The following is a 19,926-nucleotide window of genomic DNA, read 5'->3' on the forward strand; positions in this document are numbered from 1 at the left end:
AAGTTTAGATGTTTAGAAAGAATGGGAAGATTTTTTGGTTTTCCTCAGCGTGAAAAGCTGTTGATGGTACATGGCCATCGTGACCAATTTTCTTAGAAGTGTTTTGAAAATATAGGTAGCAGGGCAGCATGCTGACAGTACCATACTCTTTAGCTTTGTTATCTAGACATAAATTCTTCCAAAGTAAATGATATTCTTAAATCTCTCAAGAACCGAAAGTGTTGTTGTCGGTGCAGACACTTCTATAGAGAAGGCTGCACTGTGAAGATGAAAAGAATGGCACTTCAATTTGAGAGATTCTGGTCGGTAGCATGTTAACAGGCTGAGCATTGTATTGGTATCAAGGTATTTAATTTATGATATGTAGCCTCATCTTGGAAGTTGCTGATGGCAGCTTATCACGTATGTTCAGAAGATAGGACCTGTTGAAAGTTATACCATCGTTTTTTTGGCATCTCGGTACTTAAAAATATTCCCCCATTTAGGCAAGTAAGACTCTTCTACCAAATACAGCTAACAATCAAAAGGCTCAATATCACAGCACACTTAGAAATCAGAATTCGGTAGAGAAATGACTAAAAAAAAAGTTGTAGCCTCTTTATGACTTTTGTTATTGTTATGAGCAGATGAAAACTTGAAGCTCTCCTGATAAAAGACTAGTCTCAAAATTAATTTTCTCCATGTTGTGTCCCATCTGCAGTTAAAATGCAGACTAATCTACCTGGAGGTTCTCAGTAATTAGCTGCATGTCAAAGAGACTTACTTCATTTTAAGGCAAACTCCAGAGGAAAGAAAGACTTGTTACAGGCATGTGTTGGCAATGTCTTTTGTTGCAAGTGGACAACAGTGTAAAGCAATTACCTTGTTTCTAAGTTTTCAGTGTTGTTAATTGATTTTGCCTCCTTTCACTTTCTTCATTGTGACACAATGTGCATAGGTGCTGTATAGGGATAAAAGGGTTATTTTTCTTTCCAATCCTTTCGTTTCGAGAGGTTTCAGGAATATACTGCCTAAATTTTCAGAGCCTTTAAAATGAGGATAAAGATGGCTTGTGCCTTCTGTTTGGTGGTTGCCTGAAAGAATGACAAAAATTGTGTGGATTACGTAAAACTGCAATATTTAATGTCATACACGATTTGAAGAAGTTGCAAGAGCTAAAGAGCAACTAGGATAAGCACTCCAGTTGTGACAATGATTCACTTACCACAATTTAGAAATTCAGAAATGTCCTATTTGTTATTTTGAAATTATCTCAGTAAAAGTGGATCTATCAAAAGCATAAAAAGTAAGATTTTAAACTATGAGTTGTCATGTTTCTTTAGGTATTAAAAAATACTTTGTTATGCAATCTAAAAATATCTGTTACACAAACTGCAAATAACTTGCATCTAATGGACACCAACGTCCCCGATAATCTTACTGTTCTTTTTGTAAGGCCTTGTTGTGATGTCTTCCTTTCTGCTTTTTTTTCAAAACGCCCTCACTTAAAGTAGTATGGATTGATAATAAACATTCTTCTAACGTTTTTGTAGTAAGATTTGTCAGTCATTGTAGTCCCAGATATTTTCATATTTATATACATCCATATAAAAACAGGATGGAAAAATACTTCATGGGATTCATTTTTTAGTTTGACTTTGTTTTTGATCACAGGTGGACTCTGCAAAGAAGCAATATAATGTGCAGATTTCTCGACTAACAGAAGAACTTTCAGCTCTTCAGATGGTATGGTGTGACTGATGAAAGTATTTTTGATAGCAAAACATTTGAGACTCTTAGGTTTTGTTGATCAAGTAAAATACTAAATTTAGGTAAAAGTAAGTAAAGTAAAATATCATTTATGGGTAATGGTCTAGGACTACACTTCATTAATGCATAGCACTTTATATCCTGCATGTCTCCAGACATTAATGCAACATACAGCATCTTTCATGCTACTTGATGAAAGTGACTGTGTGCAGTGTCTTAACAGTCAGTGCAGAGACTGATATTTAGGTGTAAAGGATATTTGCTTTGAAAATTCATTTTTAATGTACAAATTTGCTTTATATATATAAAAGCATATCTTACTGAGAACTTGCCTGGCTGCATGAAATAATACAGTTCTGCAAATCCACCCATTTCTTTGTGTAATTTTATTCCTTGAGTTATGCATATTCTTATCATAGTTCACAAGCATCTTGACAGGGAGATTGTTTGCTCTAGAAAATACTTCCCGTGTATTTTCTTCAGTATCCGTGTTTCTAAAAGATAATAAATAAAGGATGGAAAGCTGAGTATTGCTTATCTATAGTTGGGTATATAGAAATGAAGTGTATGAAAGTTGATAAAGTATTCTAAGAGAAAGTCTGTGCATCACAATCATCATATTCTTGAGTGAACCACGAATTTGTAACAAATTATGTGGGAGACCAGAAGAGGTTGGTGCATATGCACCTATTTATGGATTAAATTTATTTTTAAAAGGTTTCATTTTGTGTGTCTTAGTGAATATAAGTTAATATATATATATATATATATTCTATAGTGAATGAGACTGATCCTATAGAGAAAATAATGAGCAGGTAAAGCTAATCAAATACATTCATACCAGCACCAAGAATTACATTTACAATGGCTGGTTATTGGCTTTGGCACTTGAATTTTTATTTTGAGTAATTTTTTATTAAATTTATTTTAAAATTACTTTTTAAAATAGGAATGTGGAGAAAAACAGAGTCAAATTGAACGAGCCATTAGAGAAAAGAGAGCAGTGGAAGAAGAACTTGAAAAGGTAAGGCAATTGCATGCATTTACACATTTTTACATGACATTTAAGATCTCTTTTCAGAAGGAAAAGCTATATTGATTTTTCCCATTTTTCATGGTGTTTTTTGTTCCCTTAATTTTCTTATTTTATTTTTTGAGTAGATTTTCATAATTGTAAATTTTCATGTAATTACTTTAGTGTGGTTTTTTTAATCTGGAAAGCATTTTAAAGCTGTAATACTAAACTGAAAAAGAGGGTTCTTTGAAAAGTGTAGAAAGTAAAAGGTGAGATGTTTGACGCAATCCAAAAGAATGTTGGTACATATTCCACTTACACTCAGGCTCAATAGACAGAAAACTAAATGAATGCCAGATCTTTGAGAACTTTTTTTCCAAGTAGCAGCAACAATGATAGAAATTCAGTTTTGTTTTAAATCGCTGGAAATGAGGAGTAGCCTCCTTGTTAGCACTAACTGCCAATCACCAGTGTGAGGTAAGATCATCTTACATGTGAGTTTATTCTTCAGATGTACAGGGAAGACAGAGGACATGAATCCGACAATAGAAAACTAGAGCAACTGCATCAGAAATATTTACTTGCAGAAACTACGAAAGGTGACCTTCAGCTAAGTCTACAGACAACACAAAATAAGCTGAAACAACTGGAAATGAAGTAAGTAATGGATGTTGCAGAAATTGGAATAGAAAACAATGGAAAACTAATTAAATTGTTGATTATGTGTTAGGTTTTTGTCACATCTTTTTAACCAGTAGCAGGAATAGTATCAAGATACCATAATTCTGAAGCAAGGGCAATTATGAATCACTATAAAAGAATGAAAGGGGATAACGCGCTATAGAATGAAAGATTTTCTTTACAAGATGAGAACTGCAAGCATTGTTTGACAAAAAAATGAAAATAGGAGTATATTATTTGGAATCTTACTGCATTTTTAAATACTGTTTGTAAGAAAAGTTACTCTATGAAACATTACTTATAAATTGATCTACAGCGTGGTATCTCCTGGTACGTGCAGAACACTGTTTACATAGCATACTGAATTTCAGGTTTGTGTTCAGAGCTAATAGACATTATTGCAGTTCCAGTAATACAGTGGCAAAAAGTACAATCTGGTACACGTTTTTAGACCAGGTTGTCATTTTCAACATGAAAAGTGTAGGATTCTCTAGAAGCTTCAGTCATATTTGTACTCCGATGCTCGTAAATCCTGTCACTTCGCCAGAGCGATCCTCAGTTGGGGATCTGGAAATGTTATAAAAATGAAAATCTTCTGCTTCACACTGTCATTTTACTGAGACTGCTACGATATTAGATTGGTTTTATGAATTCTGTCATCTTGATAAAATTCTTTGCGGAGTTGTGGGTAGTTCTAGCTGTCAAGCCCATTAAGCATACTGAGCTAATGCACACTTTCAGGGACAAGCAGCGGAACAGCTCTTCTAGGTCAGACCAAAGATCTGTCCCAGTATAGTTTTTTTCTGTAGTACAGTAGTTGTTCAACTCTTGAGTTGCAACAAGACTTTTCTTCTCTTTCAGCTCTGAAGAAGAGAAATCTCGTTGCCAGGAAGCTATCTCTAAATTGCAAAGCATTCTGGATTCAGAAAGAGAAAAGAGTGCCTTTGTCAGTGAACAAAGGCTGAAACTTCAGCAAGAGAATGAACAATTGCAAAAAGAAATGGAGGGTTTGAGAAAACTGGCCATAGAAGCTCAACAAAAAGCTAAAATAAAGGTGTGGTTTATATATTATTTTTATTTTAACGTAAGACCGATATTTGCTTAATAAGGCAGCAGCTCTAAGAGAAAATCATTGAAAGCTTAAATTAAGGATGAAAGTTTCAATGACACTTCCTGGTTTCTGCTTAAAAGTAATTTTGTTGTAGCACTGTGTGTCCTCAGAATCTATCGGGTAACTCAATCTCTGCTAATAAAATGGTATTTTAACATGTATTTAAATTCTGCTTGATAAGAAGATCCCAAATATTCTTTGCTTTTTGTAAGATTAATAGATTAAATAATAACATGTTTTCCTTCAAGTGATTTCACTTATTCCCATTGCAGATCTTCATTTACCTATTGTCTGTAATGCGTCAGGAATATCCGTATGACTTTCAGTCCAGAGTGTTCCTCTACTTGGACGTCCACCATGTTGTCAGAGCAGTGTGTAACTAATAAGTAATTTAATACTGTGGTTGTCAAACCTTGGTTCTGTATTTTCTGGACAGAGATCATTTTTCTATATGAACAGTTGCAAACAAGTTAATAAGCTGAAAGATGGATGTTCTTTTTGAACACGTTCCATTAAATGCACCTGAACAGACTGCAGGTGGGATAATGAATTGACAGTAACCTCAGCAGATTCATGGTACCTTTGCCTTCTGCGGGGAGTAACAGCTTTGATCCTCGATGTGCTTTCTAAACATGTAAATCTGGTCCTTTCCCCTCTGCTCTGAACTCCAGGAGCGTAAAGGTACTGAAAAGGGATCTAAGAACCTGCAGCAATGAAGAAGACTTCAATAAGGAGTTTTGCAAGTTAGGAATGGGGGCCATCTCAGATCCGGTTTCCACTTTGCACAAGATAGAGGAAGCAGTCAAATTAAATAGGAAACCTTGTTCCAACTCCAGAACCCTTTGGTCAAACATAGTTTAAAAACAAAGGATGAGAATCTTGCAACAGATAGGTAGTGGTTATAAAGCATATACCAGATCTTTGTCTGTCTCACTTTTAATCAGACAGGCTTCCACTATAGTCACAGATAAGATTTATTGCTTGCTTTCATTTTCCTCAGATGTACAAAGGATTTTAGATGCAGTTAAGAAAGTCCTAACACATTTTAGCTAGATGAAAAAGAACAAACGTCTTTCTGTGGAGAAACACGAGGGAGAAGGATAAAGATTATTTACAAAAATAAGCATACGCAGCTCATTATCCTTTATTGTCAGTTGTACTATTTGCTTAAATTGGCTTTGGGAACATGTATCTATTTGAGCATATAATTACAAGTGTAATTATTGTATGTTACATGCTTTCAACAAATGTTTGTAAATTTAACTCAAGTGTTACCAAAAAAAAGTAAAAAAACTGAGAGACTTGATTGTACCCAATTTGTATTTTTTCTAGATAAGCACAATGGAGCATGAGCATGCTGTGAAGGAGCATGGATATGAAGCTCGACTTAAGGAAATGGAAGACACCAGTCAAAAGTCTACTGCTGAACTTAGACGACTGTTAGTAGCTCAGCAAAAAGCAACAAATCGGTGGAAAGAAGAAACAAAAAATCTTACTGAAACTACAGAAGCCAGGATCAGTAAGCTAAAGTAAGTGCAATTTTGTTCCTCTTCTGGAAGCTGTTACAGTTTTAGTTACTGTTTGGTGTATGGCAATAGGCCTGTGGTTAAACCATCAAGAGCAAACCCTCCGGACTAGATGATGCACTTCCAGCAAAACAAGAGTGTTCTAAAGGGAACTTTTAATGCGTTTTATGAAGTTAGCAGCTAAGCACTGAAATAAAAATTTCGCATCTTGTTCATGTGTTTGAATTTTGTAACAACAAAAAGTAAATGAAATATATTCTTTTTAATTTTCTCTTTCAAGATATAGCACGCTCAATTTAGAGAATTTCAGCTTTGGATTATGAAAACCTCTATATTTATAGCTATTCAGAACAGTCACCACAAAATCACTTGTGGAATGAGTCTCTAAAATAAGCTGGAAAAAACCTGGGATGCACATCTAATGTTCTCTTTTGAGCAGCTGCTGTCATAAACGCGGATACAAATGAGTTTTGTGATTGCCCTAAGCAAAAATGAGGTATAAACTTTACTTTTCTCTTAATTCATACGGGTTGCCAGGTAACTAGCTGGTACTTGTATTCCCAGCACAGAACATAAGAATATTTTCAGTTTTGAAAGGGCACGATAACAAGGACATCTCACGCAAGAGACACAGATAGAGATTACTTATCATTCCTAGATGTTGGGGAATACAAGTGCTTCTGGTGCCTGTGAGCCTATAGACAGACAGACACCAACTGGTTTAGAGAAGACAATGAAGTTACTGGAAATCAGTGAGTAGCAAAGGAAGTGTCCCAGTGAGAAATTAGCCATTTGCAAGTTATGTCTGAAATAAATTATACAAACTCATCTTTGTTCTAAATGCATACTGCTATAGATAGTGTTTGCTTCTACTTGGATGTTAGTATCCATTAAAAAATGTTCAGAATCCACACTGAGCAGTTTGAGAAATAAGCAGGTACGGCATCTATGTTCATCTTGGTTTTCCTTTTCAGCGTGTAGACACATTGCACAGTGTTAAAATGTAAATGAATTGATCTGTGCACAGTGGATTTGTAGTGTCTTTCCTTTTCTGGTATTGCCTTCCTCCACCTCAGCTTCCTCATGTGTCTTATGTTTGGCTGGCAAGTAACAGCCAAACTGTGGCTAGTTGTGAGCTGACACACACTCGCTCGCTCACTCTGGTTAGCCAGCTGGCTGCTCCATGGAGGCCAAGTTTTAAATGGCCTTTCTCTCAACTGAGGCAAAGATATATGTTTGCCTCATCCTTTATTTGATTTTTTTTTTTTTAAGCTCAGGAAACTCTGCTAGATCAAGCAGACTATAAATTGGAGATTAAATTACCCTGATATTTTTATAGAACTTCTTACAAGTTTGCCCTCAAGATCTCTTCCTCTTCAAAATTGGTTTAAAGTTGGAGGAGATTGACAGACTGGTATACAGTAAATTCTAGACGAGGAAGACTGATTTCATAAGTCTCATTTCTTTAAAATTAAAATGGTTAGAGAAGAATAAAACGTTGCATGTATCATTATCTTTTAGGAAGTGCTTTCATTGTTTTTTGGAAGAAAAATTCAGGGTATGCAATTCCGTTAATTTGAAATGATCCTTTAACTTTAGTCACTGAAAGCATGGGATGCACTCATTCTTTGCTCAGACTGATTTTAGAAGTTGCTTACTATCATGTTAACAAGGAAGCAAAATTTTCGCCCTCTTAAAATTTGAAACCTGTGAATTCTAGATTTTATTTCCTTTGGAGTAATCTTTGGATTTTTCATGGTTTATTGTTATAATGGCTTTACGTATTCTCAGCTCGCACCATAATACTTCCAGTATCCTATGCAATTTTTTGAGTCACGATTTTTGTAAGCATAGCTTGACACTTCTTAGTTGTCAGAGTGCCAGTGGTGTGAGTGGAATTAGAACCCAACTTTCTAAACACGAGCAAGGAAAATAACTTCCTGGAAATCTTGCCTCCAACAAATCTACCCTGTCACTGCTCTAACTTGGTTTTCCATCTTTTTTAGAAAAGTATGTGAATTTGACCTCCACTGAACTTCATAAATAGCAGTCTTGTACGTAGTAGTGCTTCCCTTTGAAACTTGTTCCATTCCTCTTTAAAGTGACGCAGTGTCTGTCATGAGTAGTTGTACCTATTGTCTGCCCAAATAGAGGAATGCTATGAGTTCCATCCTGCTTGAAATACAAGAATGATTGATAGAACATTTATTGATGACCTTTCTGTTTTACTAGCAGCTTCACTCATCTGCTTTTCGTTTCTTCAAGTGCTCCTTTTTCTGCGTGTTTAGAACACATTGTAGTAGTAGTGGATTGTTACCTATGATAACTAGTTCAGTTTAAATTCATCAGGCAGTTCAAAGTCATACTAAATCCAATTGGAGGTAACATTTTTGCCCATTTTTTTTCTAGAAAAACAAGTCCTACATAATCAGTCTGGGCAGTTTTACCTCTCCTAAGTAAACCATTTCAGGTTTTTTACCTTATCTGTCCAGATATAGGCTGGCTTTATTTTGCCTTAAAATACATTGCATTTTACAAAAATTACTGAACAGATCTTTAAAAAGGCAAAAAGTCTTGTTTCAGAAGTCATCCCAGTGTTGAGCACATCTGTGAGACACAGGGAGCTGTGCTTATTCACTGACAATTTTAGTGGTGTAGCTGCGCTGTAGGTAATTAGCTGGGTCTTACTAAGGCTTTTTTGACATCTTTTGTAAATGCAGTAACTAGAGGAAAAACATTTTGTAGTGTTTCACGCTAAGGTAAATATAAGCTGTTAAACTTTTAGTTTATTTTCTGCAAATGAAACTACAAAATCCGTCACAGTTGAGCATCTAGATTTATAACCAGATCCTGAATGTAGTTCAGCAACTTCCAATTAAAAGGGAAAAATTGCCGACTTCCGAAACATCTAAAGTTGTCTGTGAAACAGCTGCTTTCCTTCTTAATGCTTTAATGTTAAGTATTAAAATGTTGTTATAGTGGACCAAAAGCTTTAGACCTTATTTATCTGCAGCAGAATGCTGACATAGAAAATATAACAGACATGAGAGGAAGTCTGCTTTGTGCATCTGCATGAAAAATAGGTAGTAAATTTTGAAAACGTCCCTGTTTATGTGAGAGACTGCCTATGTGGCATTATCTGGAACTCTCCTGCAATAACTTAACGTCCTGTATCAGAGAATACTGGCTGATGAGCAGAATAGAAAAAAAAGCCTTCATCTCATTAAAAATTGTAAGTCTACACTAAGTCCACATGGTTTTCTGTGACTTCAGTAGATATTTTGGTGCGAGTCTAAAAGCAAAGTCAGTTACTTTTTAAGATGATGTCATAGGTGATGCTTTTACATCCTGTGTAAGCTAGAAACAGAAGTTTTTATCAGACACTTGCTCTCCTTGACAAGGAAACTGGCAATAGAAACAAGTTTGTTCTCTGCTAGAAAGTTGTAATTTAAACTGACATAAGCAATTTCATAATTAAATCTGTGCCTTGATGCTCTGAGATTAGTGACAAGTGGCTATAATAAAACCTATAAATATTATCTAGAAAATTGAAAGACCACTTATTTTTCATGTTATATGCATTACCAGATACCTAGCTATATAGCGCAGAATGCAGCTGGTATGAAAATTAGCTCCTGAGTTACACTGTAGTAGTTAATTCAATGCAAAGGCCTTGCTTATATTATAAATGAATAATTATCATATTTATTTTAATCTTATCACAATAACATTTTGAGTAAGTATTTTGAGTGCAAGTACAGACTAGCAAATCACTTCTTGCTTCATTGTGAACTAAAATAAAGTTGCTGATTATTTAAAAAGCAAAAAAAACTCTGGGAGCAAATGCATTTATCGTGGAAATATCAGCAAGACCACTACATAATAGACTGATGGTGGGTAAGCAGGATCTATTGAATGAAAGGCTCTGTTTGAAAGTCCTCTTGAGGCTAAACCAGGAAATGGTAGCACCAAGCCTTACAGCAGGGTCCAAGTGAAAGGCCGATGTTAACCGAGCTTTCCTATGTACATACGTTTTTATGTCATTTTAAGAGGTTTAGTTAAGCTGTGAGCTCGTAACGAAAATTAAATACCTTCCTTAGAAACTCCGTCTTGTCTTGACTAGGTAGCAAGGCTATGAAGATATTAACATACTCTTTTTGGATTTAAATAGAGAGCTCTCCAAGTTCAGCAGCGTGTGGTGGTTATTTAGTATATTTTGAGGACAGTCTGAGACATTCCTTGGCACTTCATGAAGTCACTCATGAAGTCACTGTTTGATGTTAGTGACATCGGATTCATGTAAATATATGAGCAAATCCAGAGATTGTGTTGGTGACATGTAGCAGAATTTCAGTTTTGAATAAAAATTACTACTCTTACAGCATAGTAATGTGCTTTATAAGTGAATGTTTTTCAGGAAGTTATAAACTTCCTAACAAAGTCATAGCCATCTATACTAGGGAGGTATTTTACATAAAAGCAGATGATATTGCATTTCACCAGAAGTTTGCTGTTGAAGCTCTCGTAAGGATTGAGTCAGTGTCCCTTTTGTTAGTGTAGGTGTTTCCCATTCCTTTGCCTTAAATTCACAATCTGTTGCTGTTTTTCAGTTCTCTCCTTGTTACTTTCATTTTCCATATGAAGGTGTCTGAAACATTTTGGCTTCTTTACTAACTTCCCAGCACCAGCTGCTAATTTTCCCATATTCTGTGCTGCTCATTTGTCATCTTTTAAGTCTGTAGTGTTTTGTTTGTGAGGTGTAATACATAGATACATAAAGGAAACATTAAATAAATACTTTTAAGAAGAGAAGGAATATCAGCGAACATTAGGGGATTTTTAACTTTAAAAAAAATTAAGAAGGAAAAGTAAATTTTGCAGCCTGGAACAGTACAGCAGAGTGGTTTTATGGGTTTTTTGTGTTTTGTTTTTTTTTTTTAATATGAGAATCTAGTAGATAGGGTAGAAATATTGATAAATAAATTTTTACTTTCAGACTTTACTGAAAATTATTCTGTGCTGTCTCGGACATGTGGGTCTCAGTTAAAGTTAAACATGCAATTGTTGCCTATAAAACTGAACTTGGATTTAAAAAACAGCACTGAAACAGTAGGCAATGCATTGAATACTTGCAGACTAAACTCCACCATTTTCTTCATAAAAATACTTTACAGTCTTCATTTATGAGAAGAGTTTTCTTCCCTCTAAGCATCTTAAGATGCTGTACGCTTTTAGAAGGATTTACTGGTAATAGACCTCACCTTTACCTTGCAAGAGGGCAAGGAACCAGTTTTGCTTTAATATACTTGTGCCAAAAGTCAATCTTGAAGGCAACTAAGAAGGTCAGTGCCTCTTGCAACATAGGTCATCGCTCCAAATGAAAACATTGCTCTTGGCAGCATGGCTAACGACTCATGGCTGATTGTTTATTCTCTTTATTCCTGCAAAACGCCTAATCTGGCAGACTATGAAACGAAGCTGTGCTGACTTTTGGTTGCATCCATTTTAGATGTACTTTGAGTTCTAATGACATTTACTGAAGTGAACGTAGACAGCAAATATTTACAATTATAAAATAGCTATGCAAATAAATGATTACTGTTAAAGGTTGTAAAAAAAGTGGTGTAGCACTCATATTTATTTAAAGATTAATTGTTCTAAGGCTTCTCTATTGAATTTAGGTTGTTTCTTTCTCTAAGAATGTGTATGTATGTAAAAAATTGATTTAATCTATATCTGTTTATATGTGTTGATAAGTACATACAAAAACTATCACCCTCAGATTAAGTTTGGGGGAATTTTATATTTTAAGTTAAGGTGAATTTAATGCTTCTTAAAGACCTGTACTGGGTTTGGCTGGGATGGAGTTAATTTTCTTTACAGCAGCCTGTATGGTGCTGTGTTTTAGATTCATGACCAAAATAGTGTTGATAACACAGCAATGCTTTAGCTGCTGCTGAACAGTGCTAATACAGCGTCAAGGCGTCTCTGTTCCTGCCTCTGCTGCCCCAGTGAGCAGGCTGGCAGTTGGCAAGAAGCTGGGAGGGGACACAGCCAGGACAGCTGACCTCAGCTGACCCAAGGGATCTCCCGTATCATGTCATGTCATGTTCACCAATAAAACCAGGTGGAAGTTCTTCCAAAGTCACTGTTGTTTGGATACTGGCTGGGCATTGGTCTACTGGTCACGAGTGATTGCTTTTGCAATTTTTTTTTCCCTTCACTTATTAAACACCCTTTCTCTTGACCCATGAGGTTTTTTCACCCCTATACCCATCCGGTTCTTGCCCCCATTCCTCTCGGGGGGAGTAAGTGAGCAACTGGGTGGGGGCTTACCTGCCAGCTGGGTCAGGCCACCTCAAGACCGAAGGACAGATGTGGCTTTTGAGACGGAAATGCATATTAACGCTTAATTTTAGTTGAATTGGTTTGGTTACTTGCTGTGTTTCAACAGGCTTGCGTTTTGACAGCTGCATCTCTGCTAGGGTCTGCAATTGAACCACCGATTCAGTTCTGACCAGGAGTAATCAGTAGAATGAAGTGACTTCTGAGAGGCAAAAAGTCATCTTTCACTGTCTTTATACGTGTTTAAATGGAAAATAGTAAGAAGACAAGTATTGAAATTTTATAAAACTAGCAAACTTATTTCTAAAGGTAATTTGTTTCATAACACAAAAAAAGCTTTTAAGTCTTGGTGAATTATTTAACTATTACATGTTCATTAATTTAGTAACTGACACTTACTTGAGTTTTCTGTTTTGATTTTTTTCTCACCCTGTATCTGGAACATTGTTTTAAGTAACCTAAATAACCAAGTCAGAATTAGATTTAATGTTTTAAAAGTTATTTTGGTGTTCAGTGTCCCTTCCCCACAAATTTGTGTGGAATTTGGTAAGAAACAGAAGCAATCCATGTTGTTGCTGATCGACAGGGCTTCCAACTTCACAGTGATCCAAGATCCCCCGTTAGTTTGAATGTCCCAAAACAGCAAAGGACTTCAGTGAGCTGCCTTAGCCAGCTGTGCTAAAATAATAGTATCAAGTGCTTCCAGCTTCTCTTACGTTTCTTGTCTTCAGTTGAAGGAATTTACTTTTGAAAGAGATGGGGAATACATACACGTATTTTTTAAATGCTCTTGCTTTCACTGGAGTACTGTAATCTAGAAAAACGGTTCCTATGGCCATAAACTGGGGGAAGGACTGTTCTTATTACCTTACGGCATTGTGTATAAAGCTCTATAGTCCTTCAGACTTAAGCTGAGAAGAATAAATGACAGGAGAGAAAGTGAGATCAGCAATACTAAAGGAATATTTAGGAAATTTGTAAATTGGAAAGAAACTTCAGTAATAACAGAATACAGCATAGATTGAGAAGGGGTGAGAGAGGAAGTTCTGACAACAGAATTTAAGCAAAAACAGGGTAGTCAGATCTACTGGTGTTTACTAAAAGAAAATAAAGTGAAAGACTGTATGCAAGTTGAAAAAATAATGGCAGATTATTCATTCATTCTGTAAAGTCCACCTTGACTGGTCTGCACTTACGTTAAGTAGGTTAAAAAAATAAATAAAAAAAAAGAGGTCGTAATAGAAGTAGTAATAGATGGTTAATCCCTCTAATTGGCATATCAGTATTTTTCATACATTTTTATGTTCTAATCCCAAGAATAAAGAAAAGAATTGGGGTAAATTGAGAAAGAATTTGTCAGATAACCAGTGGTTATACATAAACCCTTACCAGACTCCTCACCAGTGGCCAACACCAAGAGCACATTTTTGTTCAACATGATTCTGGTTGGATCAGGGATCAGAACAAGATGCACGCTGGTAAACGAAATGTCATATTCAATCAAATGACTGAATTATCCACAGAATGCCCTTCAGCGGAGGAGATCTTGAAAACTGCAGATGGGAGAAAGGTCAATCTTGTAATTTGAAAACTTTAGAGAAAACTGACCGTTCTCTCAACTTTACTATGAATATTCCTTTGGCCTGTTAGACATGGGGATGATTGCTCCCTTAAGGTACAGTTTCGTAGGGGTGGTAATAGGTCTATACAAACCTATTCTCTTTTTAGAAATATAAACTGAACCTACAAAACAGTACATGAGACAATTCATAAACGCTGGCTTAAATGATAAAGAGGGTAAGTACTTTAGAAGTTACTTCCATGTCACAATGCATTTGAGGAGCTTTAAAAATCTTAACTCTTTTAACTAATAAAAAAAGTAGTAAAACTTAATACATAGTATGAACAAATTGGTGAATTAATAATCTTAACCATCTGCCACTATTGGCTAGTAGTAAGATACAACTTCTCGGGGAAAAAAATCAGAAATATTTGTTGTAACATAAACCCATTTTATTTGAACTATACTGAATGGCTTCATTTTTTTAATATTCACTTGAATTATAATTGTCAGTGCTTACAAAAAGGGAATCCTTGTCATATTGTCTTTAAATTTAAATACTTAGCTTAAGTCATCTGATTGCAGCTATTTTGGGTGTCTTTGTTGCAGTTTCTGCTTCTGAAACATTTCTGTGTCATAGTTAGAGTCCCTGACTCATCAGCAGCCATGTGTGGGTTTTGGAGTTTGCAGTTAAGAATCTGCTTCTGAAGAGTGACCTTTTTTAGTGCCTGTGTCTGAAGTGCTGGCTAGAACTGTCTTCTCCTTCTCCCTACATCCTGTACAGTACGTTGAGTGAATTGCGCAGCATCTTGAGATGAAGAAGTTTCCTCCGTTTCTAAAACATTATTCTTGGCTGCACTTCTGTAATGTTTGGCAGCCATAGCTGCTTATTTTAAGATGTTCATTAAAGAAAAAAATTAACAGGATGAGAGACAGCTGCAGGTACTGGCAGTATACAAAATTCATAATTACTAAGAGTAACTGAAGCATATTATAGTATAATTCAACCGAAAAAACAGCTGGCACATGCTATATTTGTCATATGAGAGCTTTGCAGAACGTACTTGCTACAGCTGGCAGATTTATCATCCATCTGCCAAAATGCTAAAAGCTCACCTTTTGTTTCCCACTCACTTAACAAAGACAATATGGAGCAGGGACTGATTCGATTATTCAGCAGTTGGGGTTACTGCTCAATTTTAATATTAAAATCTCATAATATGTGTTTGGGGGAGGGTTAACAATCAGAATGAATCAACTGTCTAGGTCAGTGGCCATCATGTTTCCTTATGCTTACAAGGTTAAACTGTTTTCTTTAAATACGTGTTCAGTGTGATCTAATTATGAAAATAATTTCTTGATATACAGCTGTATATGAGCATGTACACTCTGTTTATGGCCTGTGCTGCTGAGAATGCTAATTCCACACCTCAGTACAAGTCTAGGAGACATTGTTTTCAGTAACTACAGAATTTTTAATTTAGAAAATTAATCGATTTGGATAGTCTTCCAAGATGACGTAACAATAAAGATGCCGTGTCAGAGTTCAAGAATTTCCTTATTTTCAAAGCCTTGTCTACTGGCGTAGTTAAACTTGAACATAAGCGGGTACGGAGTACTGTTTGAATAGTTTTCTAGGGAGTTAATTTTGAAAAGGTACATATGAAAAGATATGACAGGAATTGTATAAAATTTCTGTTTTGCTAATAAAACAGTTTATAAAAACTGAACCATCAAAAAGCAGCTGTTCATTAGGGCTCCTGTATTGAAAGTGCTTAATCTTGAAGCTTGTTATTGATTACAGAGGACAAATTGCAATAATTCTGTTCAGTGTTAACGTACTATCTTGATCCTGCAATTTTAATCCATCTTTAATTCTTATTTTATATAAAATAGTTCACATGTAGTAACAAAGGTATAATCTATATATAATTTTAACTGTTTCACATCGCTTAAATATCTGCCCATGTACTCTCATTTTTTTAGAAGCTAGTCGAAAGATGTTGATCTGTTTTTATGTCTGTCTGGGACTGGTTAAAGGGGTTGGTTCAGAACAAGGGAGTGGAAACCACCAGCCTTATTTTAACAGATATATTGCAACTTTGTATTTAAAGTGCCATTTAGCAGTTTTCAGTCAAAGGTCATGAAATACATTGAAAAAATTTAAAGAGTAAATTATTGTTGAGAACTAAATGCCATCATTAAAATATAGCGGAGGCTTTTTAAGGTGAAGGTCTGAGGTTCAAGCATTCGGTAATAGCCAGAGCACCTAAAGGTTAAGTATGAGATTTCTGAGCATTGTCAGCATGCTACATACTCATGAAGGTTATTGCATTTCAGCATAGTGTATTGCGACTTGGGCAAGGAAGGTAAAGTGAGAATAGATTTGAAAATTCTTCTTTCACAAATATGTTTGAACCTCAACGTAGGTGGTGAAACTGGTGGCGAGAATCTTGATCACAACATTTTTTGTGATGGCTGTTGCTAGTGGAGTAGAGACTGGTCAGAGGTTAGAGCAGCCCGTTTAGTTCTGCACCTTTCTCTGGCTAAAATTACCAGAGGTCAGAGATTCTTCCATCTTTGATCATCCCTCTTCTTCAGTGGCTTGTGATGACAGAAGGCAAGCACTGTTTCCTTTGAGCACAAACTCAAGAGATGTCTACCATAACCCAGATATTTCTGTAATACTATACAAATTCAGAATCACTAAAACTCATTGTGTATAAAAGTAAAAAGACCACTTTGAATAAGGGGGCATTTTCCTTTTCCTCCTGAAGTGTTACATTGTTGTCTGTCTCACCAGGTGTTAGGTACTTCTGGGCACCTTCAAAAATGTCTATGTTGAAGTCTGCTTATGGGACACCAATTAGAATGTTAATCTAAAAATTGATTGCACTGTGCAAATGCAGGTTATATTTATAGCATATTTGATAATGTATCTGCAAAATAAGATTCAATAAACAGCAAAAAAACAGCCCTGTAAAATGTTAAATGCTGTTGACAAAGTTGTGTTGATTCGAACAAATGCATCTCATTCCCCTGCCGTTATAGTTCTGAATACACATTGTGAAGAAGTGGTAGCTGTGTCATGCTTTTGAAACCAGTGTTTTAAGAGCAACGCTGTAACTAAAAATACACCATAAGCCCCTACAATGCAAGAAAGTACCTATGAAATTATATTCCAATAGCTGATGCACTACTGTATGTTAATCAGCATCTTTTCTTCCGATTAATAGAAGTGAGCTGAGTCAACAAAAACTTCGTAGCCAGGAGCTCATTTCTCAGCTGGAAATGGCAAATGAAAAGGTAACTGAGGTAAGATAATGACTGATACAACAACCACTTTCAGTTATAACCTGATGCACGCACGCTAAGATCGTAACAGAAACCTATTTAGATGAGTTATGTTGCTGGTTTAGAAAAATTAAGGATTTTTGATAGGAGTAGTCACAACTGGAAAACCCCACTGTTTCTGCTCACTGTTCAAATGGCAGGAAGACAAATCAACTTTACTCTCAAATTACAGGAGAAGGTAAAGGAGATCATCTTTCAAGGTTACTAATTTAGCAAATTTAGACAACTCAAGAAGTATTTCTAAAGTCACTTATGCCTATATATGCACACATACCTCTAAAAGGAGCAGGTATTGTGTTATGGATAATGTGGCATATGCAGAGATATCAAATTCCCAGCATACTACGTGTACAGTAGAATTGCCACTGTATGTGCATATATGCATATGGATAAAAGCATTATCCATTAAAGATTATGGGCAGGGTTGTTTTGGAATGTGCATTGTTCAATAATTAATGGCCACTTTAGAAAACAGCTATCCTGTCAGCCTCATAAATCTGGGATAATATCCAGTTCTGTCTAGGATAAGTCCTTCTGTGTTGTTTTTCGTAGCGCTGTATTATTTAGAGGAGAAAAATGGGGATGATATGAGAATAGATTTCTGTCAGTAAAGGACGGTTAAGAAAGACTTTATGCATACCCTTTGATGAAGAGAACAGAGGAGATCTGTAGTAAGATTATCATCTCATTTGTATTAGCTAGAATATTCTTTTTCCCTTCGAGTATAGCTGAAACATTTCCATTGTAAGATTTGTAAATTAAGTTACCTGGATTAAAATGTCAGCTTTTATGCATCTTACTTCAAGATGGTGAAATGAGTAAAACTTCCTCTGCAGAGTACTCTGATTGGAAAAGTCATACGATGTCATATTTGAGCTGGAAATTCTGTATAATGTGTGAGCAGTATGTCTTCAGTCTTACTGCAAGCGGTAAACAGTTCCACTTCTTAAATTTCCTGGTGTTTTAAGCTTTTTCACTACAGTATGTATGGATCCAGTAAAATAATCTTTGCATTTGTAATGAGATATTTCATTTACACAGGATGAAAAATTAATGATGGAATATCGAGAACACATCAATAGGCTTCAAAGGCGATTGAGCCAGGCAGAACAGAGGGCAGCTACAGCATCTCAAAAGGTATGAACCTAACAAAAAACATGTTATCTTTTTCCAGTTCTTTTACAACTCAGTTCCAATTTTGAGTAGTACTATTCAGTATTTCTAGATAGGAGGGATACTGGGAGGAAAGGTTTTCTTCTCTTCAGAGAGAGAAACTTTGGGCTTTAGTTGTCTAAACCCCATGCTACCTATAATTCTCTATTTTCTCTGCTGGACAGTAGGTGGGTTTTTTCCCATCCAGCATTCTTTTTTACATACTATTCAAGCTATACATCTTGAAGGAAATCCCATGGGGGGATTACACACGGGGTTCACTTACTTGCCAAGCACATTTGTTACTCAAGTTGGTCTCCGATAAGTAAAGGTGGTCTTTCTGCCTCCTAATTTTTTACAGTGATTTAGGAAACCCATTTGCAAATTACAGCTTTTTACTCTGGGTGAGCCCATGTGAGTTGCAGAGAGGAAATGTTTTGTTGATCTAAATTGTCCAATTAGGACAAAGGGCATTTTTTTTCCCCAAAAGCCGTGAATAAATGGGTGTAGCTGCCAAGCTATCATAACAGAAGCTGTGTTTCCTGGCTGTAAATGCTTTCTGTCATGACAAGGTCTGCCCAGCTGGTGAAGATTTGCTCTGAAAGAGTGATTTATGGTTTTTTAACCTCCTGTTTGTTACATGGATCTGTTCAGCTCTAATATTTCTGAGGTGCTATCATCTTCCCTTAAAAAACACCGTCACGTCGCCTTTCAAGGGAGTAAATTCCTGGCCTCAGTGCCCATATAGGAAGAGGTCTTGCTGTTCCCAAAAACATCGATAACTAACTGTTCCTCACCAGTCTCCCTCTGAAAGGTGAAAAGATTTGGTAAGATGTTTAGCTGCTGAATTGTTGTCCAGATCTTATTGACAAGTCTTCAGAACTGCCCTGCCCTCTTCAGGCCTGGCAGAGTTTACTGCTGCCAGCTGTCAGACACAGCTTCTTGTAGCGACTCAAGAATTTCCATTCCAAGGCCCCTCCTCTCCACACACCCCCCAAAAAAGGACATACCAGTGCTGTTCCCAATAAAGGTGAAAAAAAAGCAATCTCCTGTTGTACTGCTGCAAGAATGTCCATTCTTCTGAATCTGAAGAAACAAGGTCTTTATTCTCTTGTAGCTCTCAGAAGACTGGATGTTCATGTGCATGCTTCTTCCAATTCAGAATGGTAACTGAATCTGTAGGTTGAGGGCCACTTTCCAACTTGACTGCATTGTGTATCCTCATTACATTCTCCAGCTTACTTGTAAAATTACACTCAGTATAAGCTAGAGCTGGACTATTAGGGAGTCTAGAAATTACATTTTTATTGTGGTTAGTTCAATGACTATAAATCCTAGCTTATTACTAAATAATGGTGATTCAGTAAGAAACATAAAAAATACAGGATAATGTCTGCAAAGGTTTAAAATGTGTGTATTCTATGTCAATGTC

At 36.0% G+C, this 19,926-nt stretch overlaps 2 protein-coding genes across 5 annotated transcripts in view; one reads left to right on the plus strand and one right to left on the minus strand.

Annotated features, from left to right (window-relative positions):
* The window catches only part of SCLT1 (sodium channel and clathrin linker 1), a 49,476-nt gene that overhangs the window by 26,080 nt on the left and 3,470 nt on the right, over positions 1-19,926 (plus strand). For 2 of the 4 annotated variants that reach the window (XR_012587282.1, XM_074589052.1), the window contains exons 14-21: positions 1,654-1,725; positions 2,699-2,773; positions 3,276-3,421; positions 4,307-4,499; positions 4,829-4,927; positions 5,889-6,085; positions 17,225-17,303; positions 18,384-18,479. Coding sequence is in view for 2 of the 4 variants with exons in the window: in XM_074589052.1 (XP_074445153.1) it covers positions 1,654-1,725; positions 2,699-2,773; positions 3,276-3,421; positions 4,307-4,499; positions 4,829-4,927; positions 5,889-6,085; positions 17,225-17,303; positions 18,384-18,479 (957 nt within the window). In the remaining 2 variants the exon portion in view is untranslated. The remainder of the gene's footprint in view (positions 1-1,653; positions 1,726-2,698; positions 2,774-3,275; positions 3,422-4,306; positions 4,500-4,828; positions 4,928-5,888; positions 6,086-17,224; positions 17,304-18,383; positions 18,480-19,926) is intronic. The other 2 variants (XR_012587283.1, XM_074589053.1) reach the window with 1 other exon arrangement.
* JADE1 (jade family PHD finger 1) overlaps positions 9,800-19,926 on the minus strand; it is a 64,719-nt gene continuing 54,592 nt past the window's right edge. Inside the window, exons 13-14 of the transcript XR_012587280.1 lie at positions 13,817-13,980; positions 9,800-12,629 (exon numbers count right to left, since the gene is read on the minus strand). The gene's annotated coding sequence lies outside the window, so the exon portion shown is untranslated. The remainder of the gene's footprint in view (positions 12,630-13,816; positions 13,981-19,926) is intronic.

This window comes from Larus michahellis, chromosome 5 (assembly GCF_964199755.1).
Source record: "Larus michahellis chromosome 5, bLarMic1.1, whole genome shotgun sequence".
NCBI lineage: Eukaryota > Metazoa > Chordata > Aves > Charadriiformes > Laridae > Larus > Larus michahellis.